General features: G+C 46.7%; 1 protein-coding gene across 5 annotated transcripts in view; it reads left to right on the top strand.

The window, feature by feature from the left end:
- Window positions 1-25,135, top strand: part of LOC144799593 (GRAM domain-containing protein 2A-like) — a 223,319-nt gene that overhangs the window by 153,147 nt on the left and 45,037 nt on the right. The window contains exons 1-2 of one of the 5 annotated variants that reach the window (XM_078670979.1): window positions 11,510-11,997; window positions 19,627-19,689. The exons of 3 other annotated variants lie outside the window; for them this stretch is intronic. In XM_078670979.1, coding sequence (XP_078527105.1) covers window positions 11,948-11,997; window positions 19,627-19,689 — 113 coding nt within the window. In that variant the 5' untranslated portion in view covers window positions 11,510-11,947. Of the gene's footprint in view, window positions 1-11,508; window positions 11,998-19,626; window positions 19,690-25,135 lie in introns of those variants that run through there. One more of the 5 variants, XM_078670981.1, reaches the window with a different exon arrangement.

Raw genomic sequence — 25,135 nt, 5'->3', positions numbered from 1 at the left:
TACTGTTGTATAGCGCTTTGATACCATTGAGGCCTGGTTTATGCCTCACACATCCATGTAAATAAATAATTTCAGGCTGGCCATTCCCTAGCTGCTATCACACCCAGTGGTATAACGAAAGTTTAAGGGGCCCCCCTGCAATGTACACGAAGGGCCCCCCGCTCCGAATTTTATCCGGAGGGCTCAAACCCAAGTGCTGTGCTCTGGGGGCCCCCTGCAGCTGGGGCCCCCACACCGCGGGGGATGCGGGGTCCGGTGTTAAGCCCCTGGTCACACCTCAGATCTGCGCTGGAGGGGAACATTTGTGTAGATTATATATACAGCACCTTATGTCACCTGCAGTCGCCTCATAGCGCCTAGGGAAGGACAGTGAGATAGGTGAAAAGGGAGCTGTGTGGTTGGAGGTGTCTCTGTCACTGAACTCAGCAGGGGGATGAGGGGTGCTGGCCCTGTGCGTCTGGCCATTCGAATTATGTGATTCTGCGTCATCTTTCACATAATTATGGATTTGGTGCATTCGCCACATAATCCTCCATCTACTCGATAATCTGCACATTTTAACAAAAAAATTCACTAGCTCAAACAGCACCAAAGTTAATAAGAATGCGGCGACATGTGTTGCAGTGCAGTGGAAGGCCCTTCACAAAGGTTGACTGTTCGCTTATCTGTTGTTTATTAATGTGTTTGGGTGTAAAACAGGTACTAATGGAGTGAAACCTTTGCCCAGGCAGTGTTAACATGAGTAAAAACAACAAAACAATGAAGTAATACTATCACAACATGTGCCGCATCACGCCACATAATTTGCCTTTCTTGCCACATAATATAGTCAAACTTGCTGCATAATCTGGTTCTCCTCTGCCAAATTTTTCCAGTAGCCCTGGCTATTGTGGAAGGCGGACAGAAGAGGGCAGATGATCCGGGGCATAAGGTAGCTCAGTCAGGGTGGACAGTGGACGGTATGAGGGCCGGACGAATGAGGACGGATCAGAGCCGAAAAGGAGGCAGGAGGAGAGCGCGAGAGAGAGATACAGTGACAGTAGAGGGGAGTAGGGGAGCGTCGGTAGGAGGGATACCGGTGAGGGTGGTGAGGAAGAGGGAAGAAGGTGAGTTGAGGGGGGCAGGTCGCAGGAAAGGAGGAACCGGAAGAAATAGCCAAGTCCTACAGCTAAGGATCGCCCCTTCGTGTTCGAGGACGGGCACGGTGGGCAAAGAAGGAAAAGGATACAGTGACCAACCGTCCGTAAATTTCACGGACTGCCCGTAATTTGGACCTTTTGTCAGTTGTCCGTAAGGGTTTCTTCCACGGATGCCTTTTGTCCGTAATTTCAGACATTGGCGTGAGCTGCCCCCTGTAAGCAGCCTGTAACTCTCACTGCAGGGCCAGCTCGCGCTCCTGCTGTGATCTGTGGCCTGCAGCAGCCCCTCCCCGACCTGGCACAGACTGCTATCAGGCCCATTATCATTCTGTATGTTGGCCTAATTATCACACACAGAATGATAATGGGACTCTCTGCCCAGTGAAAGCATTTCAGATCGGGTGTCTTTTTTCAGTGGGGGAGAGAGGGCATGTAAGATCCAGTTCAAAATCCCTTCTAGTGCAGCCACGGGTTCGGACGTCGCGAAATGGATGCCGATCCTTTTCCTACGTAGCTCCTCTACTCTGGAATAAACTACCCCCTCATCTTCTGTCTATCTCCAATCACCAGGTATTTCGAAAAAACCTGAAAACCTGGCTCTTCCCTAAATAGCCGATGCTACTTCAGTCCCTAGCCTATGTCAAGGTTGCTGTTCTTCTCTGCAAAGCACCCTGAGACCTTTTGGTGAACTGTGCGCTATATAAAAGCATTTGACTTATGACTTATGACTTAAGCCTTCAGCTTTGATCTTTTTTTTTTGAATATGTAAACGCAGGTGTGTTTTACTCGCATACACAACAGATGCAGTGAGTGCAAGGTTCTAGCAACCTAAAATAAACTTATTTTGTCTTGTGCTTGTGTTGGTTGTCTATTTACTTATGCACTATTGCGCGACTTCCTCTGATGTGTATGCAAAACGTACCTTTTGTCCCGAATTTGTGTCCTGAATTCTGACCTTCTGTCCTGAATTTTGACCCTTTGTCCTGAATTTTTGAACTCACTATTCTGAATTTGCACCCATGCCAGTTGGTCACCCTAGAAAAGGACTCTGTCTCTTCACTCTTGCCAGAGAAGACAAGGACAGTGTCCTCTTCTCCTGCCATGACGCAGTCAGCTGCCCCCCTCTCGTTCTTCCTCTTCCTTTCATTCCCCCTCTCTTTCTGTATCTGTCTCGCTCCTCCTCACTTGTGAAAACCCTGACTTCAACTAACGGCTCTTACCCTCTATTTCCTCTCCTTTCCTTTATTTGTCCCCCTATTAAATGGATCCGAGAAACAAAGAAACACTTTTGCTGGAAATGCCGTCTTTTCTTGACATTTTTCTATTCCAAAGTGCAGCCTTGGGATGGAGAGAAAAAAGGTTAAAAATATGAAAAATAACTAAATAACTTAATAGGGCAAGACAGAGTGGTTGCAAAGTGGCCAGATTGGTTTTATTCACACCCAAACACATCAGTGCCACTTTACAGATTTTTCCAGTGAAGCGCTACTTTCGTTTTCTCGTCTTTCTTTGAACAGCATTGTTTTCCCCCGGTGGGGAAGTGCAATATTCCTGGCGGTACTGCAATACCTGGTTGATGTGTGGACTGAAAAACGTTTAATGTGATCCTTATCAGTGGTTTTCCTTATTTTAGTTTATAAAATGTGTACCACGCCTCTATGTTCAGGAATGTAGTCTTTTTAAACCATACTGCTTACGTTGTGTAAGGATATAAGCAATGGACATTGAAACGGGTCCCTTCCGGGCCCTGTAGTTATGTCCTTACATTTTCAGGTAAAAGCACTCACTGATTTCTGAATAATGAGTGTAAAAGTATTACGGTAACAATGTTGTTTGTTGTTCCTGCTTACATTTCACATACTTTACTTAATATTGCATTCCCTATGACTGTTTGCTTTTTCCAGGATGTTATTACTTTTTTTTTTCCAGGCAGCATATTACTCTTGTCTGGTGCATAATTTGAATTGAGTCGCATCCAGGTGTTTATAGCGGGGCACAATCGGGTTGTAGCTGAAGGCAGTGTGAGTTTCTCTCAGTGGGGCAGTATGGTGTTCAGTGGGGGAAAAGATGTGGCGCTATGGCCAGAGCTACCGAATTTAGAACTGCGGAACCAGGTTCAGCCTTCATGACCAGACCACTCCCCCTGAGGGAGCACATTCTCATGCTAGACCTTAGAAGACCCCGCAAGACCGTAGAAACCCTAGCTAGGCCTTTGAAGCCCAGTTGTGTTAGCACCAGCAGGTTGACCCTAGTCCTGACAAGTGTGCGTTAACTTTGAAGGCCTGTCCACCTCAATCCATACTGACGTTCACCCCAGTTTGCGGGCAGGCCTACGAAGCTGCACACCCTAGAGCAGCAGTGACTCTGTCACTGAGGCCACAGGACCCTTGAGGCCAGTCCTCCTCACCCATTGGCTCCTCCATTGCCCTTGTTTCACAGTAGAAGTGCAACTCACCAAGGATTGGAAATGCAGGGTTTGCACACACACCAAACTAAGTTTTCAAACTTCACAGTCTCTCTGCTTCATGCACAAGCGCTTTCAATATGTGCTGCCTGCTTTGGAGCCACTGAAATTATGCAGCAAAGGAAGACAAAATGATGCTGCAGCGCTGACTAAATTATGCAGCAAAAAAAAGGCTACAGCGTTATGCAGTACATTTCCTGATACTTTATTATTTTGCCATTTTTGCACATACAAAGACTGTTCCTCATTAGTATCAGTGTAACAAGCAAATACAGCAGTGAGCAGGGGCGGCCCCTCCATTATGGCAGAGGAGCGCCGCCTCACTGAAAAATAAAATAATAAGGAAACCATTTTATTATTTTATTTTTCATTACTGCCTGCTGAGGTTAGGGTGGGGCAGGGCCATCTACCGAGCCTCACGCTTTAGGGAAGAATATTGGGCTCTTGTAAGTGTGCATGTATGTTTGGCCGGCTGTTCTGGGCCGGCTAAACATACATGCGCACTCATGTTTCTGCAACCCAGCTGTGTTACAACAGCTGGGAGGGAGAAAAGCCCCGGGCTCCCTAGACCTGAGCGAGCGTCAAGTCAGATCGTTCAGGCCAATCACAGTGCTGCTCACAGTGCTGCTCTCATGCTGATATTACCAGCATGAGAGCAGCGCTGTGATTGGCCCCTGGTAGCCTGTGCAGTGTGACCAATATCGTGAGAGGAAATTCGAGGCAGCAGGCTCAGGAGCAGGTAAGTGTATTTTTTTTAAATAATTTTCCCCTCACTCCCGACGCACCACCCCGTGTTCACGCTTGCATTGCCCCAACACCCCACAGTTGGGGCAGCCACCATTGGCAGAGAGAAAGGTGACCAGCCAACCTTTGCAAAGGGCCCTCCACTTCTCAGCAACACGTCACATTTTTTAGTAACTTTTAATTCGTGTGAGCTACAAACAATTTTTTTGTTAAACTTGTTTGAAATTGCTGCAGATGATGTATTATGTGGGAAATATGGCAGAGTCATAATTATGTGGAAAACATTTGCAAACTAGGATATTTTGCCATTCATGTTTGAACTGTTATTGTGGAAAGAGGTAGAAGTGCTGATGACAGAAACTGCACGGCTCGGAGACAACTGGCTTGTGATTCCACTTTTAAGCGTATTTGGGACATTCTGTGATTGGAAACATATCCCACTTTGTGAATGTATTTTAATGTTAAAAACTCCTATTAAACATTAAATAACCATGTGTATCCATTGGTTGAATTAAATAATAAAACTGTCACTGGTCAGTGAAATGCCAAACAAGTACTAAAAATTGGGAGTTTTGCACTTACTGGCCCACCTCTGACTCCACCCACTGACCCAATCCTCCGTTTAAAAAAAAAGTTTTATATAACACGAACTCGACCCAAAGTATTGGAGCACTTTACGTGAGCACCAGTTATATACACAAGGAGATTAGGTAATTTACCCAGAATCACAGTATGTTCAGCCGACGCCGAGGCGCTAACCTAAACTCAGCTCCAAAGGCGACAGCTCTGGCCTTTAGGCCACATCCTCTGATTTTCAGCCCACCGTTCCCCTAATTATTTTTCCCCACTTCGCCAGTGGGACAGATAAATGTGCCAGGAGAGAGTCGGGACAGAGAGAAGAGACAGAAGAATGAATAGGGGAGAGGATGTGGCCTTATGGCTCGAGCGGTGGACCTGGGGAACGACGCTCAACATCCTGTGATTCTGGGCAAATCACTTATTCTCCCCGTGCCAACCAAGAAATGAATGTGTCCATCTGTAACGAAACTGGTGCTCTTGTGAGGCGCTCTGATACCCGTTGTCTCAGGTCTAGTTTGCGCTATATAATACTAAAAAAACCTACAAAAATTAAAATTACATTAATTGGAAAGACGAAGGGGGGAGTGAGAGCAGTGGTTAATTTGTCAAATAAAAAGTGCCGGGGCTCTTCTCAGGAGCCAGCGCTAACAGGAGGAATGTGCTGGTGCAAACTGCCTCCTGACTAGAGCCCCGGCACGTATTATTCTGGCTAGAGCTGCAGATTTCGGAGCTGGGGAACCGGGTTCGCGTCTCGGCGTGGCTCAACATCCTGTGATTCTGGGGAAAATTGCGTGCCTTCCAAATGAGTGCGTCCTTAATTGGTGCTATAAGAGCAGGTACTGAGGAATAGGTGCAGGTGCTGAGCACCGGAAAGCACCGGCACAAATTAAGCGTAAGATGAGGTGAGACTGGGAAAGCTGCTAAGACTGGGGCTTTTGCATGGAAGGAGGTGAGAGCGGGGTGCTCTATACATAGACCTGTGAAGAGGCGGGAGGGAGTGAAAGGGCTCCTCGTGCTTCACTACCACCCACCAACACCCCACCAACCCCCACACACCTCCCGTGAGCATCCTCGTCAGTATTTCAGTGTTTGACTTTGAAATGCTTGTTTGACCTTGCGTGACAAACCCACACACTTAGGCAATGGGCAGGCTGTGCATGTGGGGGGCAGAGACAGGAACAGTGTGTGTGGGGAGTCAGGGATAGGAAAGGTTTGTGGCAGGGGCAGCGATTTCGTGACGAGACAAGGAAGCGAGAGAGGAAACAGAGATAGGAAGACGTAGCGGGGGTGGGAAGTGGGCAGCGCCGAGGGGGTGGGTGAGGCAAGGCAGAGGAAGGTGAGATGGGAAGCTCAGCTAAGGATGTGAGAGGGTGAGAGGGTGTGGAGGAAAGAGGTGTGGCGTTGAAGAAAGAAGCAGGTTTTCCAGAGTTGGGCAACAGGGCTCGTTTTATCATTCCCGCACAGGCACGTGTACGTAACGAGGCCGAACCTTGTTGCACAGAGGCAACTCAGTGGGTTCAGGTTCGCGAAGATACAAACTCACACATGGCAAGATTTTAGTACAGGGACGTGGGAGATTTAAAATGAAAAGTCTGGAGTATGAAAATTCCCCATTGACTTCTATTGTAAAAAAAAATGTTATTTCAGGCGGGAGACAGCAAAATAAAGCCATTCTTGGCTTGAAAAATCGGTAGTCTCCTGCCTGAATCGGGTCTATTGGCATGTATGCAAACTATCCTTCAGCATAGTACAGCGAGGGGAAGGGGCGTGGGTGGGGTGGGCGAATGAAAATAGTGGTGAAAAGAGTGTGGGGCCAAAGTGGGCCAGGCGAGGGCAAGAGTGAGAAGTAGGGGGGAGCATGGAAAGAGAGAGAGAGAGAGAGAGAGAGAGAGAGAGAGAGAAGCAGAGGATGTAGCCTTAAGGCTAGAGCGGTCGACCTCGAAGCTGGGGAACCGGGTTGGAGTCTCGGCATCAATGCTCAGCATCCTGTGATTCTGGGCATATCACTTATTCTCCTTGTGCCTATCAAAATGAATGTGTCCATCTCTAACGAAACTGGTGCTCATGTAAAGCGCTCTGATACCTAATATTTTTGGGTCTAGTTTGCGCTAATAAAGGGAAAAAAACCAGCAGAGAGGTCCGTGAGCGACTTAGGGAGAATGGGAGATAGCGAAAATGAGAGCGAAAGCGAGACGTGGGAAGGAAAAAGAGAACAGGAGAGCGAGAAAGAGTGAGACGGGGGAGAGAGGCGGTGCGAAAGAGATTTAGGTACAGCTTAAACCTGTTGTCTCTTCACTGGCTTCCTATCCAGGCAGGGTCAATTTACAAGACTGCCTGTATCACCCACAAAGCCTTGCACACCTCCACCCCAAGCTATCTGGCGAATAAACTCAAATCTCAGGCGGCTCTAGACCTTCACGCAATGCGGACAACTTACTGCTCAATCCTATTTCCTACCTTCAAAACGGAAAGGTTTATGGCTCAATTATTTTCTCGTAATGCAGCCAGAATCTGGAACTCACTTCCTCCATACCTCCGAACCACCCCCTCTTTCCGGACTTTCAAAACAGATCTTAAAACTCTTCTCCTCCAAAGGCACTTCCCGGAATAATTCAACCCATTTCTTGACCTTTACGGCCATCTAGCACTCACACGAGGACAACTGTTATGTTATTATTTTTAATAGAGTGTGCAATTACCAAAAAAGGCGTCTTGGCGCTAGTGTCCAATGAAAACCCGACACTATGGGATATAAAATACCTAAGAGCTGCTAAGCAGTTAGATGAGCTCATTAAAAACTAAGGTGCTGAAAAGTCTTAACCACTTGGGCGCGGCCGCGATTCTTCGCCTGTGCGGCAGTTTTATTGAGTGGGCAAGTTCATGGCGGCCCACAGCCGTCATCAGCACACGCCCACCGTGATGCATGACGGCCGAGGGCCGTCATCAGCATGTAAGGGGTTAAATTCCTTCCTGAACTTTAATAGATTAGGCCGACCTCTGAGATTATTGGGTGGAGAGTTCAACCATTTTGAGGTGGAATTGGAGAAACCTTTTTTCCCCCTCAATCGAATCTTTTAAATCTTGGTACCTCTGGGTACAACCATTCCTGCCCGGCATTGTTAGACATTAGAGTACGAGAAGGGGCATACCATTTGAAAACATCTTGTAGAAATCGAGAGCCAACATGATGTACTGCCGTATGGGCCCAGCATAAGGCTTTGAATTTAATCCTTGCCCTAATGGGCAGCTAATTGAGGACTCTAATGGTTTTGAGGCTGAGCAGAATTTGTGTAGATTCTTCAGCACTCTTGCTGTCGCATTTTGTAGGGTTTTTAAGAAACACAATTGGGAGGCCACATAAAGAGCATTACAATAATCATAATCTATTTTAGATATGACAAGAGCCGAGATGACTCTTTTCCTAAAGTCCATGGGAAGGAAGGGAAAGATTTTCCTTAAAATCTTTAACATAAGGAAACAGGAAGATGTTACCTGCTTAGATTGGTCAATAAAAGTGAGTTTTGAGCCCAAGACAATTTCCAAATTTCTAGCATTCTGGACTGGGAGTGGAAGGGGCCCGAGGCCGAGTGACCACCAAGAGGTGTTGCGGAAAGAGGAATCCTTACCAAATAGAAGTACCTCGGTTCTTTTCTGAATTAAATTCTAAATCATGCTTAATTCAATCCTGAGCTACCCATGCAAAGAGCAGCCATCTGGAATACTCCTTGCCAGCATTCACTGGCGAACACCTCTCAAGGAGTAGAGGAAACCCTCAAAGCAATTGAATATGACAAGCTGTGATGCAGAGAGCTGTTCTCTTTAATGCTTAAGAACATGTCTGTGTAAATAAGTATTTTACTCCTGTTTTTAACCTAGCGCCGACACCTTTCTATTTTTTACAATATAAATATGCAACTTGTTAGCGTTGTATCTGCATATATGTAACTTGTTAGCGTGTTCAGTCTATCTTGCGTACCTTTGTAACTGTATACATGTATTGTGTTGTAATTGCATTTATATAGCGCTTACTACCCCTGACGAGGCGTCGAAGTGCTTTTTCGGCGAGTAGCACGCTACTCCGAGACCCATAGAGGATTAGTGAACTTTTTTAGTGCGTTTAGTCTATCTTGTGTACCTTTTGTAACTTACCAGGTTCTCTTGTAAAGCGCTCTGACACCTTTGGGTAAAGTTTGTGCTATATAAAACTGCATTAAATAAATAAATAAACAGCAGGTGAGCTATTGAAGCAAGATATATAGCGAGAGGAGAGGGAAAACAATGGGTGAATGAGAGAGGGGAGAATCCAGGAGGGAGAGAAGGATAAATATCATAAAAAGAAAGAGGAGAGGCAGAGATAGAGCGAAAGGAGAGAAACTGAAAAGTAAAGAGGAAGAGAGAACGAGAAAAAGTGAGGCAGAGGGAAGAGGGAGGCAGAGGGAAGAGGGAGGCAGAGGGAAGAGTGAGGCAGAGGGAAGAGGGAGGCAGAGGGAAGAGTGAGGCAGAGGGAAGAGGGAGGCAGAGGGAAGGGTGAGAAAGGTGGAGCGAAAACGATTTAGAGACAGATGGAGGGCGATAAGGGGTTGAGAGAGTGAAGAGACTTGGAGGGAAGAGAAATATATATATGATCTAAAAAGGAAGATAGAGGGGGGCTTAATGGGGTGGAGACAAGCTGTGAGTGTTAGAAAAGAGAATAAAGGTTTAGAGACTGAGAAGAAATGATGGAGGGGGGGCATAAACCCACAGGGGCTGTGGTGGAGGAGGGAGCATGTGTGAGTGCACAGAGAAAGGCGGGCACGGGGGCATCAGTTACAATAATAAGTACGTGCAATATCAGGTGTGTATTTCAGTGCATGCATCGTGCACGCCAGGAAGTCGGACGCTTCTAGGCGCTTCGCGTGCATTCCCCGAAGGTTCTTGCTTCTGTAAATGACGACGTGAGCCTGTAAATAGCTGCACTGGCCTTATAGGGCCACGAAGCCGAGATATCACCGCAGACAGTGTCTCTAAAGGGCAGGAGGGGTGCGTCACAGCCAATCACGGTCAGGCTGGGGTGCAGGCAGTCTGCTTTTTTGCAATTTTATAGAGTAATGTTGACCCAAGGGCACTAGAGCGCCTTACGTAGGAACCAGACGCTTTACGGGAGGACCACGCGTTTCAAGGGCGTAGCTTTCATTGGTGCAACAGGTGCAGTGGCACCGGGGCCTACTGATACTTGAACATTGATTTGTGTCATCGTTCTAACAGCCACCGGTGGGAGGATTCCTTCCTTGAGCCATTGCACGTTTCGCCTTTTTTTCAAGGCATGGGGAGAATAAGTGATTTGCCCAGGATCACAGTATGTTGAGGTGAGGCTGGGATTCAAACCTGGTTTACGCAGGTCCAAAGATGGCAGCTCTAGCCGGCAAGCCACATCTCTTCAGGCAGTCGCTTCAGAGAACTGTACCACAGGGGCCTGTCGTCTTTATTCGAGACCCCCTGCCCATTCTGAGCCGACATCTAGCCAACAGATCGCGCGCCTTGAAGCACATGCTTAACATGCAGCTGAGCTGACTCACTCTGCCCCAGCCCTGCCTCTCAGAGGCCCTGGCCTCTCAACACATCATACCCTGGCAGGTGACTGACTTTGAGCCCCTGACATGTCACTGTTTTGTCTGTGAGACCCCAGAGACGCAGGGCTATCAGAAAAAGCGCTTCGACGCCTCGTCAGAGGAAGTAAGCGCTATATAAATGCAATTACAATACAAAAACTCCTCCTGATGACCCTTGATCGTTTTTCTGTACGGCCTTAAATATATTGCTTGAACTCCGTTAGACGCTGCCGCATCTTAGTCATATCTCTCGAACTGCAAAACGGACAAGACAGACCCAGATTTCGTGCAAATTCAGTGGTTTATTTCATAAAACAGAATAGCACCCAGCAAGCCCGCATGACGCGTTTCGCCTCTAGCCAGAGGCTTGATCACATGATACATATGTATATGCATATATGTATTATATAATTGTCCAAGCCTAATTGCTGTTAAAATGTAATCATGTGCGAATTTACTATTTATATATATAGAACTCTAACCACTGGTATATGTAGTAGACTTTTGTACTTACTACCATTACGATGTGATTTTAGAGTTTATCTGTTTGTATCTCTTGCTTGAGTGACTTTCAACTTGTACATTTGCATTTTTTTCCTGTTTGTATCTTTTATGTAACTCATGTAATCCAAAGTCCTTATGTAATGCAACTGGTTCTTTTGTAAAGCGCCCTGACACCTTCTGGTATTGTTCGCGCTATATAAAATCACATTAAATAAATAAATAAATACAATGCAATCCTCCCAGTGCCGACGGGGCAGGCCAGTCCCCCGTGGCCCCGCCCCTCACCCCACTGGTCCCAGCCCCTCTGACTGGCCACTGACTGCATGCGCAGTCAGTCACCCGCAGGGGCGGGCCTTGCCCGGCCTCCTGGGCAGGCCCCGGCAGGGAGAGGTGAGCTGGCATCACGGTGGGCGGGCCCCGGGGAGGGGCCCGGGGATATCAGCTGAGAGGGCGGGCCCCAGCGCCCAGAGAGAGAGCCGACTCCCCTGCCAGGGGTGCGTGACAGTCACAGCAGCATGCGTGCCACAGAGAGCGGAGCAGCCAGAGGGGGCCAGGGGGGCACCGACCACACCGCCGGGATGAGCTAGCCGCCGAGAGAGGGAGGAGAGGACGGGGGAAGCAGAGGGAGCTGGAGGAAGAGACAGACAGACGGAGAGCCGGAGGAGGAGAGCGCAGCGAGGAGGGAAGGAGATTATGAGGACGGAGAGACAGACTTGAAGAAGGAAAGAGACGTCGGAAGGATCCTGGTGAAAGAAAGAGAATCAAGGGAGCAACAAGGGAGAAACGAAAGGGACGCGGCGGCAGGAGAGACCCCCGACTGTGAGAGACTGTGACACAGAAAGACTGGTGAAGGAGAGAAGTGGAAGAGACGGCCCAGGAGGAGGAGGAGGAACCAGCGCCTTATACCGGGGCCTCGAGGCGCCGCCACCATGAAGCTGGTCGGGAGGAGCTCTCGGGAGACCCTCTCTCTACCCCTCAGGTATGTCCCTGCCCCAAACATGGGTCTCAGCCTCTGCCCTGCCCCAGCTCTGCCTGGGTGATGGGTGCATCCATCATGCTTTCGTGTAGCGCCTTTCTTTGAGATCTGGCAACTTCCGTGCGCTTTCTGTACAAGCAGTGTGTATATCCATGTAAAATATTTAAGTTATTTAGAACTGCCCCTACCTTGACAAGTGTATTCAAACTCTATGTGATTACATTACGCCGTTTTTCCCAAGATCACACACTTCGGTGTAGTGGAGGAGCTGGGATTAGAAATGTGGTCCCCTGGCTCTACCTCGGATGCAGATCTTAATAACCATCTTTTGGTTCTGTCCAATTTAGAGCAAGACACATAGACCTTCTGGGCTCTTTAAACAGGAGTACATATCTTTCAGATTCTAACTTCATGTGTGTGAGGGGGCGATGTGTCTGTGTGGAGGCTTCTGTGTGTCGGCAGTTGTGGAAACGTGTCTGTGTACGACAAGTGTTTGTGAGGGGGAGTCGTGCGTGAGTGTGTAAGCAGATCTCTGCGTAAGTGTGTGCGTGGTGACCTGCGGGCTGGGTGTAAGTAGGTGTGTGTAGTAAGTTTAGGGTTACACGTGTATCTCTGTAGATGGAATTGTTAAGTGTGTGGGGGCATGCCTTTGTGTTGTCTAGGTCTGCATGTATATTATGGCGGGTGTGTGTGGTCTGTAGAAGGGCATCTTATGTCTGGGAGCTTTGTGTAGCGCCTTGAGACCTGTGTGTTGCGAAGCAAGCCGCTGTATACACACAGTAGGTGTGAGCCTTGGTCCTGACCCAAGGGGCTGGAGCCAGCCTGCTCTGAACCCGCCTGACCCTAAAGTGGGGTTGTAATTAAGCAGAGCCTCGAACGCAAGGGGGGGTTGCAGTGAACATAGCCTCGAACAGAGAGACCTGTAATTACAGAGCATCTATGTAATTGAGCGGAGCCTCGAACGCAAGGGGGGTGCAGTGAACAGAGCCTCGAACAGAGAGACCTGTAATTACAGAGCATCTCTGTAATTGAGCGGCGCCTCGAACGCAAGGGGGGTGCAGTGAACATAGCCTTGAACACAGAGACCTGTAATTACAAAAGATTTCTGTAACTTAGCAGAGGCAGGAACGAATGGAGCTGTAATTGAGCACATAAGGGTAGATTCACAACAGCATTTGAGTACAGGAGTAGTATTTTACATACTACTACAGTGTGAAATGCCAAGTAGAAGTGCAGAGGGCACATTCCTTCCCACTTGTGCTGAATATTCCAATGTTTGAAGTTTTGGGGCTAATTCAAAAATGCATGTCAGTCAATAAAACAGAATTACTGAAGTACTTAGCGTGCTCCAAAATACATTTGTAAATAGGCCCCAAAGTATTCCTCCCTCTGGTTTAATTGTGCTGCCTGGCCTTGAGGGGCTTTGCTGTACTTCTTGTTTGTGTGCACTTCAGCCGAAGTACACATGCTTTCCAGCCTGTTGTAGTGTCTGCGTGGTGGGTTTGTGTTGACGTGGGTTCGAGTACTGGTGTTTAATGGCTGCTGGAAGCCCCGAGTGTGTGTTTGTGGGGCTGTGAGTGCCGCTGCGTAAGAATTTGTGGTGTTCTCTAGAGTGTCTGAAGATGTATATTTGTGTCGTGGCAGGGACCGGGTGGCCACCTGGGTTCATGCCTTCAAGACTTCCTTTTTTCTGTCCCGAGCTGGTAACCTATTGCATTCTGGGAGTTGTAGTCCTGGTTTCCATCCATCACCCACACTTGATAACCATGTTTTGTAACATGGGGGTCTTAGACTAGAAGTCTTGTCTCTGGCTGCCATGGGGTGAGGCGGGACCCCTAGTTCTGGGGTCCTGTAGGGCTGTGTTGAACAGAGTAGGTAGCAGGAATTTTGAGGTAGTATAAGGTGCTCAGGGCACAAGTCCTAAAAAAAGAAGTGGGGGGATGCTGACATCACGACAGGAAGTGTCGTCACGAAAGGTGGCTTGCACCATCAGACTCATTGCCTCCCCTCGCTCACCCCCTTGATGCGATTGCATCAGAGAAGCCAGTGTGTGAGCAGCGTTCTGAATGGGCTCCGATCTCGCCCCAGAGAGGCCAAAGAGTGAATGTGTGGCTCCATTTGCTGCACTTATCGAGCTCCCGGTAAAATAAGTGAGGGGACGCCGTCCACCCGCGTGGTACCCCAACTCGAGCCCTGAAGGTACTGGAAGCCTGGTGTGTCTGTGATGTTATATTGTTTGCATAATGACACCAGTACTGCTTGAAGGCAGACCACAAAGCAGTTGTGTACAGTTGCTTATATTTGCACACAGCAATGTTTGTTTGCACAGATCCGTGCAAGTCTCCATGTGACTGCAGGGCCCAGTGACTGTGTAAATCTGTGTGTGGATTGTACACAGGCCTTGTGGGTTATCTACATGTTGTGTTGCACAGTTTGTGTTTTTGTCCAGAAGCATAGGGAGGTTTCCACGTGGATCCTAATTCTGTTGTAGGACTTTGTGTGGGTTACACAAGGCACTCGGGTGTTGGGTAGAGGTTGTGCTGGTCGGTGTGTTCTCTGTAAGCATATGGAGGTGTCCATGAGGCTGTAATGCCCTTGTAGGTCTGTTTGTGAGTTACTCTTGTGTTGGGCAGAGGTTGTTTGCTTGTTCTTCCATACTCCAATGGACCCCAGGTGGCTGACGGGAAACGGCCACTACAACGCGGCAGTTTCAACGAAAACCTTAACCACGCATGCATTACAACGCATGGGTGGTTACAACGAAAGCCTTTACCACGCATATGTTTACTATGAGGTACGTAGTAAAAGGAATATGTGATCTTACAACGAATTCCGTTGCAACGCATGCCTTTACCACGCATGCGTTACAACGGAATGCTTTTTCTTCGCATAGGCTTTTCCTCTAATCCTTCGTGGTGACGTCGTACGTCGTTAAGAGGAAACGGAAGATTATTTCCGTTTCCTCTTAAAGGACGGCGTTTTCCTGCACAACTCGATGTTTTTTTAAGGTGAGTTTCTTTTTTGGGGGGGGAGACCCCCCCCCCAAGCCCCCCTTTTTTTTCCTACCCTTTACCACACATACCTTTACTACGTACCTCGTAGTAATGGTATGCGTGGTAAAGGCTTTCGTGGTAACCATGCATGCGTTGTAATGCATGCGTGGTTAACGTTTCCGTGGAAACGGCCACGTTGTAGTGGCTGTTTCCCCCTTAACCATGCATGCATTACAACGCATGCGTGGTTACAACAAAAGCCTTTACCACGCATACGTTTACTACGAGGTACGTAGTAAAAGCATGTGTGGTAAAGGGTACAAATAAAAAAGGGGGGTGGGAGGGGCTTCCCCCCACCAAAAAAACACTAACCTTTAGTCGAGATGTACAGGCAATCGGCGTCGGAGAGGAAGGAAACAGCCGTTTTTTATTTATTACGTATGACGTCACCACGGAAAAATACATGGAGAAGGATAAGCGTGAAAATAGCATTCCGTTGTAACGCATGCGCGGTAAAGGCATGCGTTATAACGGAGTTCGTTGTAAGAACATACAACCGTGGCTGACATGCTGGTTGATCTGCAGATCTGTGTGTGCATTATACAAGGCTTTAAGGGATTGTATTGAGGTTCTGGGGGGTGGTTTGCGTGTTCTTTCACAGGCCTATGAAGGGTGGCAGCTTGTGTGTCAGATATGAGGCCTCATGAGCTTTGTGGAGTTTGTGTTTGGTGCTCTGTGAGTTCTTGTTTTGCACTTTGGGGGTCTGTATGTGTCTGAGTTAGTGTTTAGCTGGGATTTGCACCACAATGGGAGGAGTATGTTACCCTGAATGCTTTGTGTCTGTGTGCTGGAGTGAGTAGTGGGTATCTTAGACTTTGAGCTTCCGTGGTGTGTGGCGACCTGTGGGTGGTTGCATCGATGTGTGGTTCTGTGAGACTCTGAGCTTCTCTAGAGGTTGTGTGTAAGGGGGGGGTTGTGTGCAGCGGCATCGATGTGTATACTTGTTGGTTTTCTATAGCGCTGCCTTCCACCTGTTGGCAGCTTCCTGGCGCTCTGTCGCTGAGATCAGACACTTCTACCAGAGCAGTTTATTTTAGTGTGTGGGAAATCCGGAGAGAAAAACAGCAGGGAGAGAGAGCCGGGGCACGAGGAACCGAAATATCCGTAGAACAAGGGAAGTGTGAAATGAGCGTTTTGCCAGCTCAGTTGCAAACTTTGTCACTTTCACCAAAGTGTGAGGTTTCCTGCAAAACAAAGTTACACAGAATATTTTTAGTTTTTTTTCCCTCTCCGAGAAGTAGATTTTGGGGAGGTTTTTTTTCTTCCTCAAAACCTACCCTTTTAAGGATTTAGCATCCGCCATTTTTTTTAATTTATCAATGTACAAAATTGACAGTGGTTTTATTAGAAATTAAGTCGGCGATGCACATATAGGCGCTGGAGGTATTGGTGCGGGGGTTGCTTCAGCACCCACAAAAATCCATGCTGTAGCTCAGAAAGTGAATGAGCAATAAAAATGCTTTAAAATGTTGTTTTTATCTTGTCACAGTTGCTGTGTGTTGAAAGTCAGAGGTCAAATGTCAAGCTATTTCTCTTGACAAATTGCTCCTTATCCTTTTAAAAAGGAGACTGATGTTTACTTTTCTTTCTCTGACTGGAAGGGAGAGGATTTTGTAAAGTAAATTCTGAAGATCTCACTAGGTACAGGGAATCTGAAAGGAAAAGCTGTAGGATGCCATTTTGTTGGTCACACAACAACATTTAAATACCTGTAAATGAACTGTACAAAAATTTCACAATATATTTTTAGTTATGGAAACTTTTTTAAAAATTTTTTTTAAATTCTGAAGTGTGATGAAAACAGCGTTTTTAATAAGTTCAAAACAAATCAATATCCTGGTGATCGAACTCGCTCACCTTTGATCGAACAAGATCCTGTCTGTTTTGCCCAAGCAAGGGCCACTTCGTTTTGACTGGAAAAAAAAAAGACGTCGAACTGAATAAAACCCCCTAACCTTTGATTGAAGAGCACCTCTATTGTCTCTGCACAAGAACTGCTTTAATTTTCCCTTGGAGCCCCACTTATTCCTTCCAGGCCTGGACATGGCAGAGAGGATGTGGTCTTACGGCTAGAGCGGTCGACCTCGAAGCTTGGGAACCGGGTTCGAGTCTTGTGATTCTGGGCAAATCACTTAATCTCCCCGTGCCTAAAAAATATGAATGTGTCCTTATGTAACAAAACTGGTGCTAATGTAAAGCGCTCTGATACCCGATGTCTCGGGTCTAGTTTGCGCTATATAAAACTCCGGGATTTTTTTTTTTTAAATGGCGTTTTTAATGGTACACTTTGGTCAAAGGGAGTGAGGCGCAGCAGACACTGGGTGCACGTCACACACTTCTCCATGCCTTGAACTATGTCTCTCTCCACAGAACTATACCCTGCCGTTTATTTGGCTTAAGTGACGACTCACTGCTTTTAGCCCTCAGCAGTGGGTTCTGGGCACAGGGCATGCCCTCCGTGCCCATGCCACCTCATGCATCTCTGGGCTGGCAGCCTCGCCTTCACAGGTTGGTTTGGTAATGAGGGCATTCCTCCATGCCTGCTTTGGTGTAATTCCATTCAGCATTTTTGGTTGCATCACAGAACAGAAGTTAGAACCGAACTAAACAGGAAATGCTATTTTTGTATCAACCCAATGACTATGCACCCTCTCCCCCTCACCAGTATACTTACAATTTGAAAGAATGAGTCTTAGTTGAGTCAGCCAGGACTCGGACAGATTTCTAAGAGCTTCAGGTGTGCCAAAGTTGAAAAAAATACAAAATTCCCATTTCTTTGTCCCACTTTCACCAAAACGCCAGAGTAATAACTATGGTCCTTTCTGAGGCGCGTCAGCTATCAAGGCGCGTGGTATTCAGCTTTCAGGGGGCAGTTCACTGATTAAAACCCAAATCTACAGTCTAGTACCTCCAGCGACTGGCACACCTTTCCGTAATGAATGCTGCTGCTCGCCAGCAGGTGGCGCTGTCAGACATCAGGAGGGCTGTGACTTGTAGGTTGACTCTGATGCCCAAGTCCACATTTTGGGTCACACGGGGAGCTCCCATCAGCAGCATTCAACCTCACAGATACCCTTTAAATGTGCACCTCAAAGAAAACTCGACACTTCCTCCGACGTCATGTGGTTCCACCTGAAGCCATAGACATAAAGAACAGACTCAAAAACACCGCCTGCCAAAATGTCTGCCATACTCCACTATCTCCCTCCAAAAATATGAACCAATTTTAAATAACTGAACCGAGCCAAGCTCACGTCCCATCTACTACAGGACTGGGTGGGTGTACTATTTCCACTCCAGTCCTGGCGCAGGTAGGGGCAGATGGTGTGATTTGGGGCAGGTCGACATTCCGGTGGGGAGATATTGATATGTGGTAGATATATTGGTGGTCTATATTTTTGCAGTCGTTGGCCTGCTGTATCAAAGGCTTTTATGGCTACCAAAGACGGGGTCTGTACAGTTGGTTGAACTTGTGCCTCTCACTGTCTGATCACACTTTAGGGTGTTGTCAAGTCACCATAAGCAAACTTGGCCTGAGTTGAAATTTTTTTTCTGACTTATTTGGTTTTAGCAAGCTATCCCACCTGTGGTCTCCTTGAAATTGGTAGGCCTCAGTGAAATGTAAATGACACCTTCATAATTTGCATAATTACGTACATTTTATGTTATGCGTGTTACATGAAATTCCCAAAATTTACGCCAGTGTACCACATTGCGTAATTACGTGCCATTTGCAATAGAGAAGTACCCCAAACGCGCCACTCATAATAAAAGTGTACGAAGAACACAGGGGGAAAAAAGAGCATAAACTGCTTTTGTTTGCAATGCTTTTGCTCCAATGCATTCAAGCCCAAAAGTTGACATAAGGATGCATTCAGTGCTAAAATATACAGCAAATTGACGAGCTTGTATTTTGAATAATTATAGGTAATTTCATGTAATTAAGTGAAAGCAATTACATGCATATTTAACACACCCCTAGAAATTGGTGTCAGTTAAGCCTGGCCTTTAAGTGGTTTATCTGGGTGCTACTGGCTTCTTTCCTCTCTTTCTTCCCTCCGCACCTCTCAAAGGGCGCTGTCAACCCCCATCTCTGCGTCCATTTTTAATGTTGAAGCTGGCCTTGAGGTGTGGTCACTTAATGTCAATGTCTGCAAAGCATTCACGTTTCCCAATTTCTTATGTGAATAGTTTGAGTCCAGGTTATTTACTTTGCATTCTGGGATTTGGAGTCCTGTTTATTCCCTTGTAAAATCAGGAATACAAGTCCCAGGATGTAAACAAAACATTTGGGTTCTATGATTTTCTCACCCATAAACCTTGGGAACTTGAGAGCTTTGCTTGTTAGTGTTGTTGAATGTTGTTTTGTGTCTGTCCTACTGTTTGTGCAAGCCACAGATCTGATCTTAGCAAACCCTAACCAGGGGGTTTGACTGGAGAAGAACTGTTAGAGTAAACCAGTCTGTACCTGCCACCTCGAACCTCTCTGTAAGAGGAGAGAATCGGGGGGCAGCTCAGACACTGTACACCCCCTGTCTTGTCACCTATATGTGTTGTTTATTAATCCTCTTTGTTGCAGAGACTGGCGTGGTGTCCACCGCTTCCTTGCTGTCGTGTCCAAGCCCTGTTGGGGGCGCTCCTGGTATGTACTTTACCTCTTCTGTTACTATTAAAAGTGGAGGACATATTGGTCCCCGCACGAGGGATTCTGGGACTATCTTTCCTCCACCTTTGACACAATTTGTGCTTTTGGACAGAGCTGGCAGAAGGAAACATGGTAGATAAAGGTTTGTTGTGAGTACACGTGTGTAGAAGCTCTACAGTTCTTACTATTTATATTATAATGGATTTATGGTAACCTTAAGTGCACTTAGATGTATTTATGTATGTATGTGGTATTTCTATAGCGCGAACCTAGCCTACAGGCAGCCGAGCCCTTATCTATTGTTTTATTTAATAGTTTCCTTCTGTGAAATCATAACAAGTGGCTACAGAGCCCCCTGAGGTGTGTTCATGAGTTGCTCAACCAATGTGAGAGCGAAGGGGCTACAGCAGGGTGTCCAACGTGGGCCTAGGAGGTTTGGACCCAGGCTAGAGTTTCAAGATGTGTACATAAAACAAATATGGATAAAATGCATCTAAGTGGGGCTCCTTTGCCTACAGGTGCCTATCCTGAAAATCTGTCATGAACCGGCCTTTCTAGACTGACACGGTCTGCCTCTACAGAGTACCAAATGGTCAGTCCACCTTCCCCCTCACACCTTTTACTGAGCTCATCCAGCTTATTCCTAAAGTGTCTATTTTATTTTAGTACTACCCCAAAGTTTCTTACGGTCATGGGATTGCAGGATCTGCCCTCAATATTTCAGATTCAACTGATCTTCCAATAGGTCGAAGGAGGCCTCTTATGGGAGACCACCGGACAACCTTCTGCCAACCCCACTGGGGTCCCAAACGGCGGGCTGAACCAGACCTGACTGACCATCCAGGCAAACCACTAGCGTAACAAAACTTGAGGGGGCCCTCTGCACACTACGTGGATGGCTCACCCCCTCTAGACTCAGTGAGGAGCTCCAAAGCCAGGGTACTGAGATGAGGGGGCCCCTGCACCAGGGGCCCATGTTGCACCACTGGAGCCTCAGGGGCCCAGTTTTAAAACTTGGAGGACAGTTCCACCTCCAAAACTGGTGGTGCACATTATGCAATCCCATCAGCAACTTGAAAGAGTAGCTCCGGTTCTAACGCGCATAAGCATATCTGCAAATGGGGCTGAATTTATAATTTTTGCAAGGGCTGTTTTAAGTTCCCAGTCCGGCCCTGTGGTTGAAGAATCTCCTTTACTTCTAAGTCCCAGTTTCTCAGGGCCCCTGCATTTCACAACTATTGAGCCGTGGCGTAAATCAGGGTCATTTTCCAAGATATTATCTTATAGAAATGTAAAAACATGATGCAATTTATAAAACAATGATACCCCAGTACATTCGTCATGAGTCACGTAGTCAGCGCACCACTTCACTTCGCGTAAAACCTTTATATTTCATTTAAAAAAAGGATGAAGGTTTTTTTTTCCTGCGGAGTCTGGATACCCAGTTTAGCTAATGTGCTCATGTAATAATGTACTCTGAATGTGTCAGTTTAAACGTTACCCACATAGTGAGGAAAATTCACCCTTCGTGATAACAGGCTGGTTCTGCAACTTTAGACAAAACAAACGTTAACAAGTGTCTGGCAGTTCCGTGTTGCCGAATGTCCTGTTTCCATCACCAAAGATTTCCCTGCTCAGTGGGTGGTGTTTTTCCACTGTTAAGGGAAAAACGAAATGTTTACTTACCGGTAGGAGTAGTTTTGCAGCTTGAAGACTTTTCTGGATTCGGACCCAACCACTAGATGGCGAAATAATGCACAGCATGTGAATCCAGAACAGATTCACGCTGCATAACCCTTCTCCTGGAGTCTCCCACCTTTAAATGATGAAGCTACATGAACCAATAATTCTGGGAAAGTGCAGCAAGAATCAGGAAATCCCTTCACCTGCCCCTCCCCACAAACTCTGCCACCATCCTTCAAAATAAACCCACAATGCATCTTTTTCAAAAGACCTTTGAGATAAGTCAGCGATCCGCCACACGCTCTTGCAGCCGCGGACGGTGCAGGTAAGAGTGATGGGGTGCGGGTGGGTCTACAAAGGGGAAAAGAATATAAAAAAACAAGGACAACCACTTACCTTGCGCTCGCTGCATCACTGAGTCGACCGCAAGGTAAGTGTTTTTATTTTAATTTTATTTTCCCTCGTCATCTTCTGCCCCCCACCCTCTGGCCCCCGCCCTATCGCTTCTACCTGCACCCATTTTTATTTCATTTATTTATTTATTTATTTATTTATAAAGCGCATCATTCATCCCAACGGATATCATGGCGCTAGTAGCGGCAAAGGTCCAGTCTGCTGGTGGGGTGAAAGACAGGTGGATGTTAGTCTTTGGGGGAAAGATTAGTTTTTCGTTTTTTTTTTAATGCTAGATAGTTGGTTGTGAGACCCACCATGGCTGCACTCTTGAACACCTTGGGATCATACTGTTTTTTTCTCTTTTCCTTTGTTTTAACTGAAAATGTGTAATTTAATGTAGGGTGGGCGAGTCACTAAAAAGCCTGACTCCGGCTCAGATCGAGGTCCTTTTGGAACCTCGAGCACTTGCCGAGCCCGCAAGTGGCTTCTGTTTGCCAAACTCCCTCTACCCCAAATGTGTTATTACAGCCGGGGCTGCCGGATTTCGAACTGGAAAACTGGGTTTGAGTCTTGGCGTCAGCTCAGCATCCTGTGATTCTGGGTAAACCACTTAATATCCATGTGACTCTAAAAAATAATGTGATCTTGTGCAATGTAACTGGCACTCTCAGTGCACTGCCGGAATGTGATGTATTCATGTCTAAGCTTCCACTGGTCAAAACACATTTTTGAACTTTGAAGACGGGTTGTCATTCTTTATGTTATGTTTGTTATATCAATCAGTAGATTTGTAGAGCGCTACTTGTCACCCGTGGGGATATACAGGCACTATGATTTACATCGCAAACATTTATAAGACTTGGCTCTTTCATGGGCTCTAAGACTCAGTTCCCCTATTAATTTGTGTCCTGTTGTAAAGCGCTTTGATGCCCTTTGGGCATGTTGGCGCTAAAGAAAATCACAAAATAAATCTGTTTTGAGCGGCAGGAGGCAGCCATTGCATTAGCCTGGGCACAGTAGCCTAACACACTCCAACCCCTCTCAACTCCTGCTCACCGGATGTCCTGTGAATGTAGGACTTTCGCCAGAAGGGAATTGACGATGTGTGGTAGCAGCCCGATTTATGCCCTTAGTGGCAGCGGAGATGTATTTTTACTCCCGCACAAGCTTTGCTAAATTTGAGCCGGTGTTTGTAGATAGGGCCCATCAGCACTAGAGGCTTGAGATGGAATCAAAATTAGACACCCCCTATATTTGGCATCTCCCAACATCCTGCTGTACTGACCCAAGCTTCCCAGAAAGACGTTGGGTACGCGCACTTATTTCACAAATTAAGCATTGCGCAGACGGACAGATTTTATTTATCTTCTTATGAATATCAACCACTTTGCATAGCGGGTGAAGCTTGAAAGGCTACTTTCAGACTTACCAACTTTCCTTGGTCCATGTGTGATGTCCTGCTCCAGTCCAGGTTTTTTCTATGAATTCTGAGACGTGTAGTCTTGTTTGCTTCATTATAAAAACTACAAGTCCCAGAATTCAAAGAAGAAGAAAAAACCTGGACAGTAGCAGCATATCACGCATGGATCTGGGAAACTTGGTAGCCATGCACTTTAAAGCAGTATTTGATATTAATACTTGCTGATGAGTGTTGGGTAAAAGGGGGTGCAGGGGAGGGTGAGGCTACAGGCTTGAGGATGGCACGTTCCAGACCCGGCATCGTAGCCTTTTATTAACTGCGAGGGTTTTCGTTGTTCCTAGTTCTTACAGTCTAGGTTCTTCCTTTGCATTCTGGTACCCATGGCTTTGTCTGTCTCATCTCAAAACAAATATGCAGGACGACAAGTTTCAGTGATTGGATAAGGGCAAGGTTTTAACTGGGATGAAAAAACTGGAGGGTCTCTCAAAGGGACGTGGCCAATGGAATGGAGGGTGTGGCTTAAAAACAGTACGTTAAGAATCTGTGTTTAGCTTGGTGTGCAGCCCGACTTGTATTTTGCTGTTTCTGTCATTGCATCCAGGTATAGAATACAAAAAGTAACAATCATACCTACAAGTCAGGACTATTGGCTTTGTCAATGGTTGTTAGTTGCATAAGATAAGTAAGCAGCAAGTATGACTTGTATAGAATATTGATAAAGCTTCGACTAAAAGCCCTGGCGACACCACGACAATGTTGCTGCTCCTGAGTTTCAAAAAGAGAAGGGAAATCCAGGGAGAAAATCAATCTTTAAAGGATTTCTCTTCACCCTACGACGCTTACCTAGCATGACGTCATGCCGTAACTTTCCACTTGTGAGTAGTGTGAGCAGGGTACATCGATGTGCCTGCTGACTCGAAACGGGTCTCTATCAGGCTCTATTTTCCGGACCGACTGTGACCAGCGCACAAAACAGAGCCCGATAGAGACCTGTTTCGAGGCCCCCTTAAAAAAACTCCTGATGCTCAGACCCGGTGAGACCCGCCCCACTTAAAGCCCTGGATTAGGGTGACCACCTTACTCCAGGATATTACAGACAGTGTCGCCAGAACTTTTCACCTACAAGTTACTGGTTTCAGGCGTGTTAGTTCAGTGGAAGTAAAACAGGACTACAACACCCAGAATGCATCTTTATCTCACAAAAAGTCCAGGCCTGGAAACAGTTATTCATAAAGACCTGCAGTGAGGTGGTCATCCTAGGTACGAAGAGCTACTTTGCCCTTCAAAGGAGAGCTGTGTTTACTATCTAAGGACAGAAATATCTCACCAAAGGAGCTTCACAGCAGCACCGTTTCAGTTCATGGTTTCCCGGGCTATTTTTTTTTTTTTGTCAGTTCTTGACTTTCTGTCATATTTCTGTAAATTCTTGGTTTCCGGTCTCACGGTTCCCTTGTATTGTGGTCAGTGTGAGAGAAGTGCAGGTCTCGACGGAAGTACTTCTGGCCGTTTATAAAAAACAGAATTTCAACTTTTGGCCGGAGAATGTGGCACACGTCACACAACCCGTGTCAAGCGCTCGTGGTTCCCAGGCCCATGCATGAGGAGCTCACCCAACACACGTCTACTTTGAATTCTGGGACTTGTAGTCCTGTTCATTCCATTATAAAACCAGGACTAAAAGTGCCAGAATGAGTAATTAAAAACTGGCACTGGTTGGCACACATATCGACCTGGTAAATGGGAAAAAGTTGCCTGCGTGTATAAACCGAGCTCCGCTTGGGTGTACTACTCCTCTACAATGGCATAGTCCACTTAGGGTAAGGATACTGGGTCCTAGTAGTGCATAAGTCTCACACACACACAGGCGCTGCACAGATCCGTGCCCTTGGATTAAAGGGACTGCGTCCTAGGGGTACAGCTGGTCACATACACACTCTCTGCACA

The sequence above is a fragment of the Lissotriton helveticus genome, chromosome 12 (assembly GCF_964261635.1).
Source record: "Lissotriton helveticus chromosome 12, aLisHel1.1, whole genome shotgun sequence".
NCBI classification, from domain to species: domain Eukaryota; kingdom Metazoa; phylum Chordata; class Amphibia; order Caudata; family Salamandridae; genus Lissotriton; species Lissotriton helveticus.
Note: the sequence above shows the minus strand (reverse complement) of the source record. Positions and strands in the feature narration are given on the sequence as shown.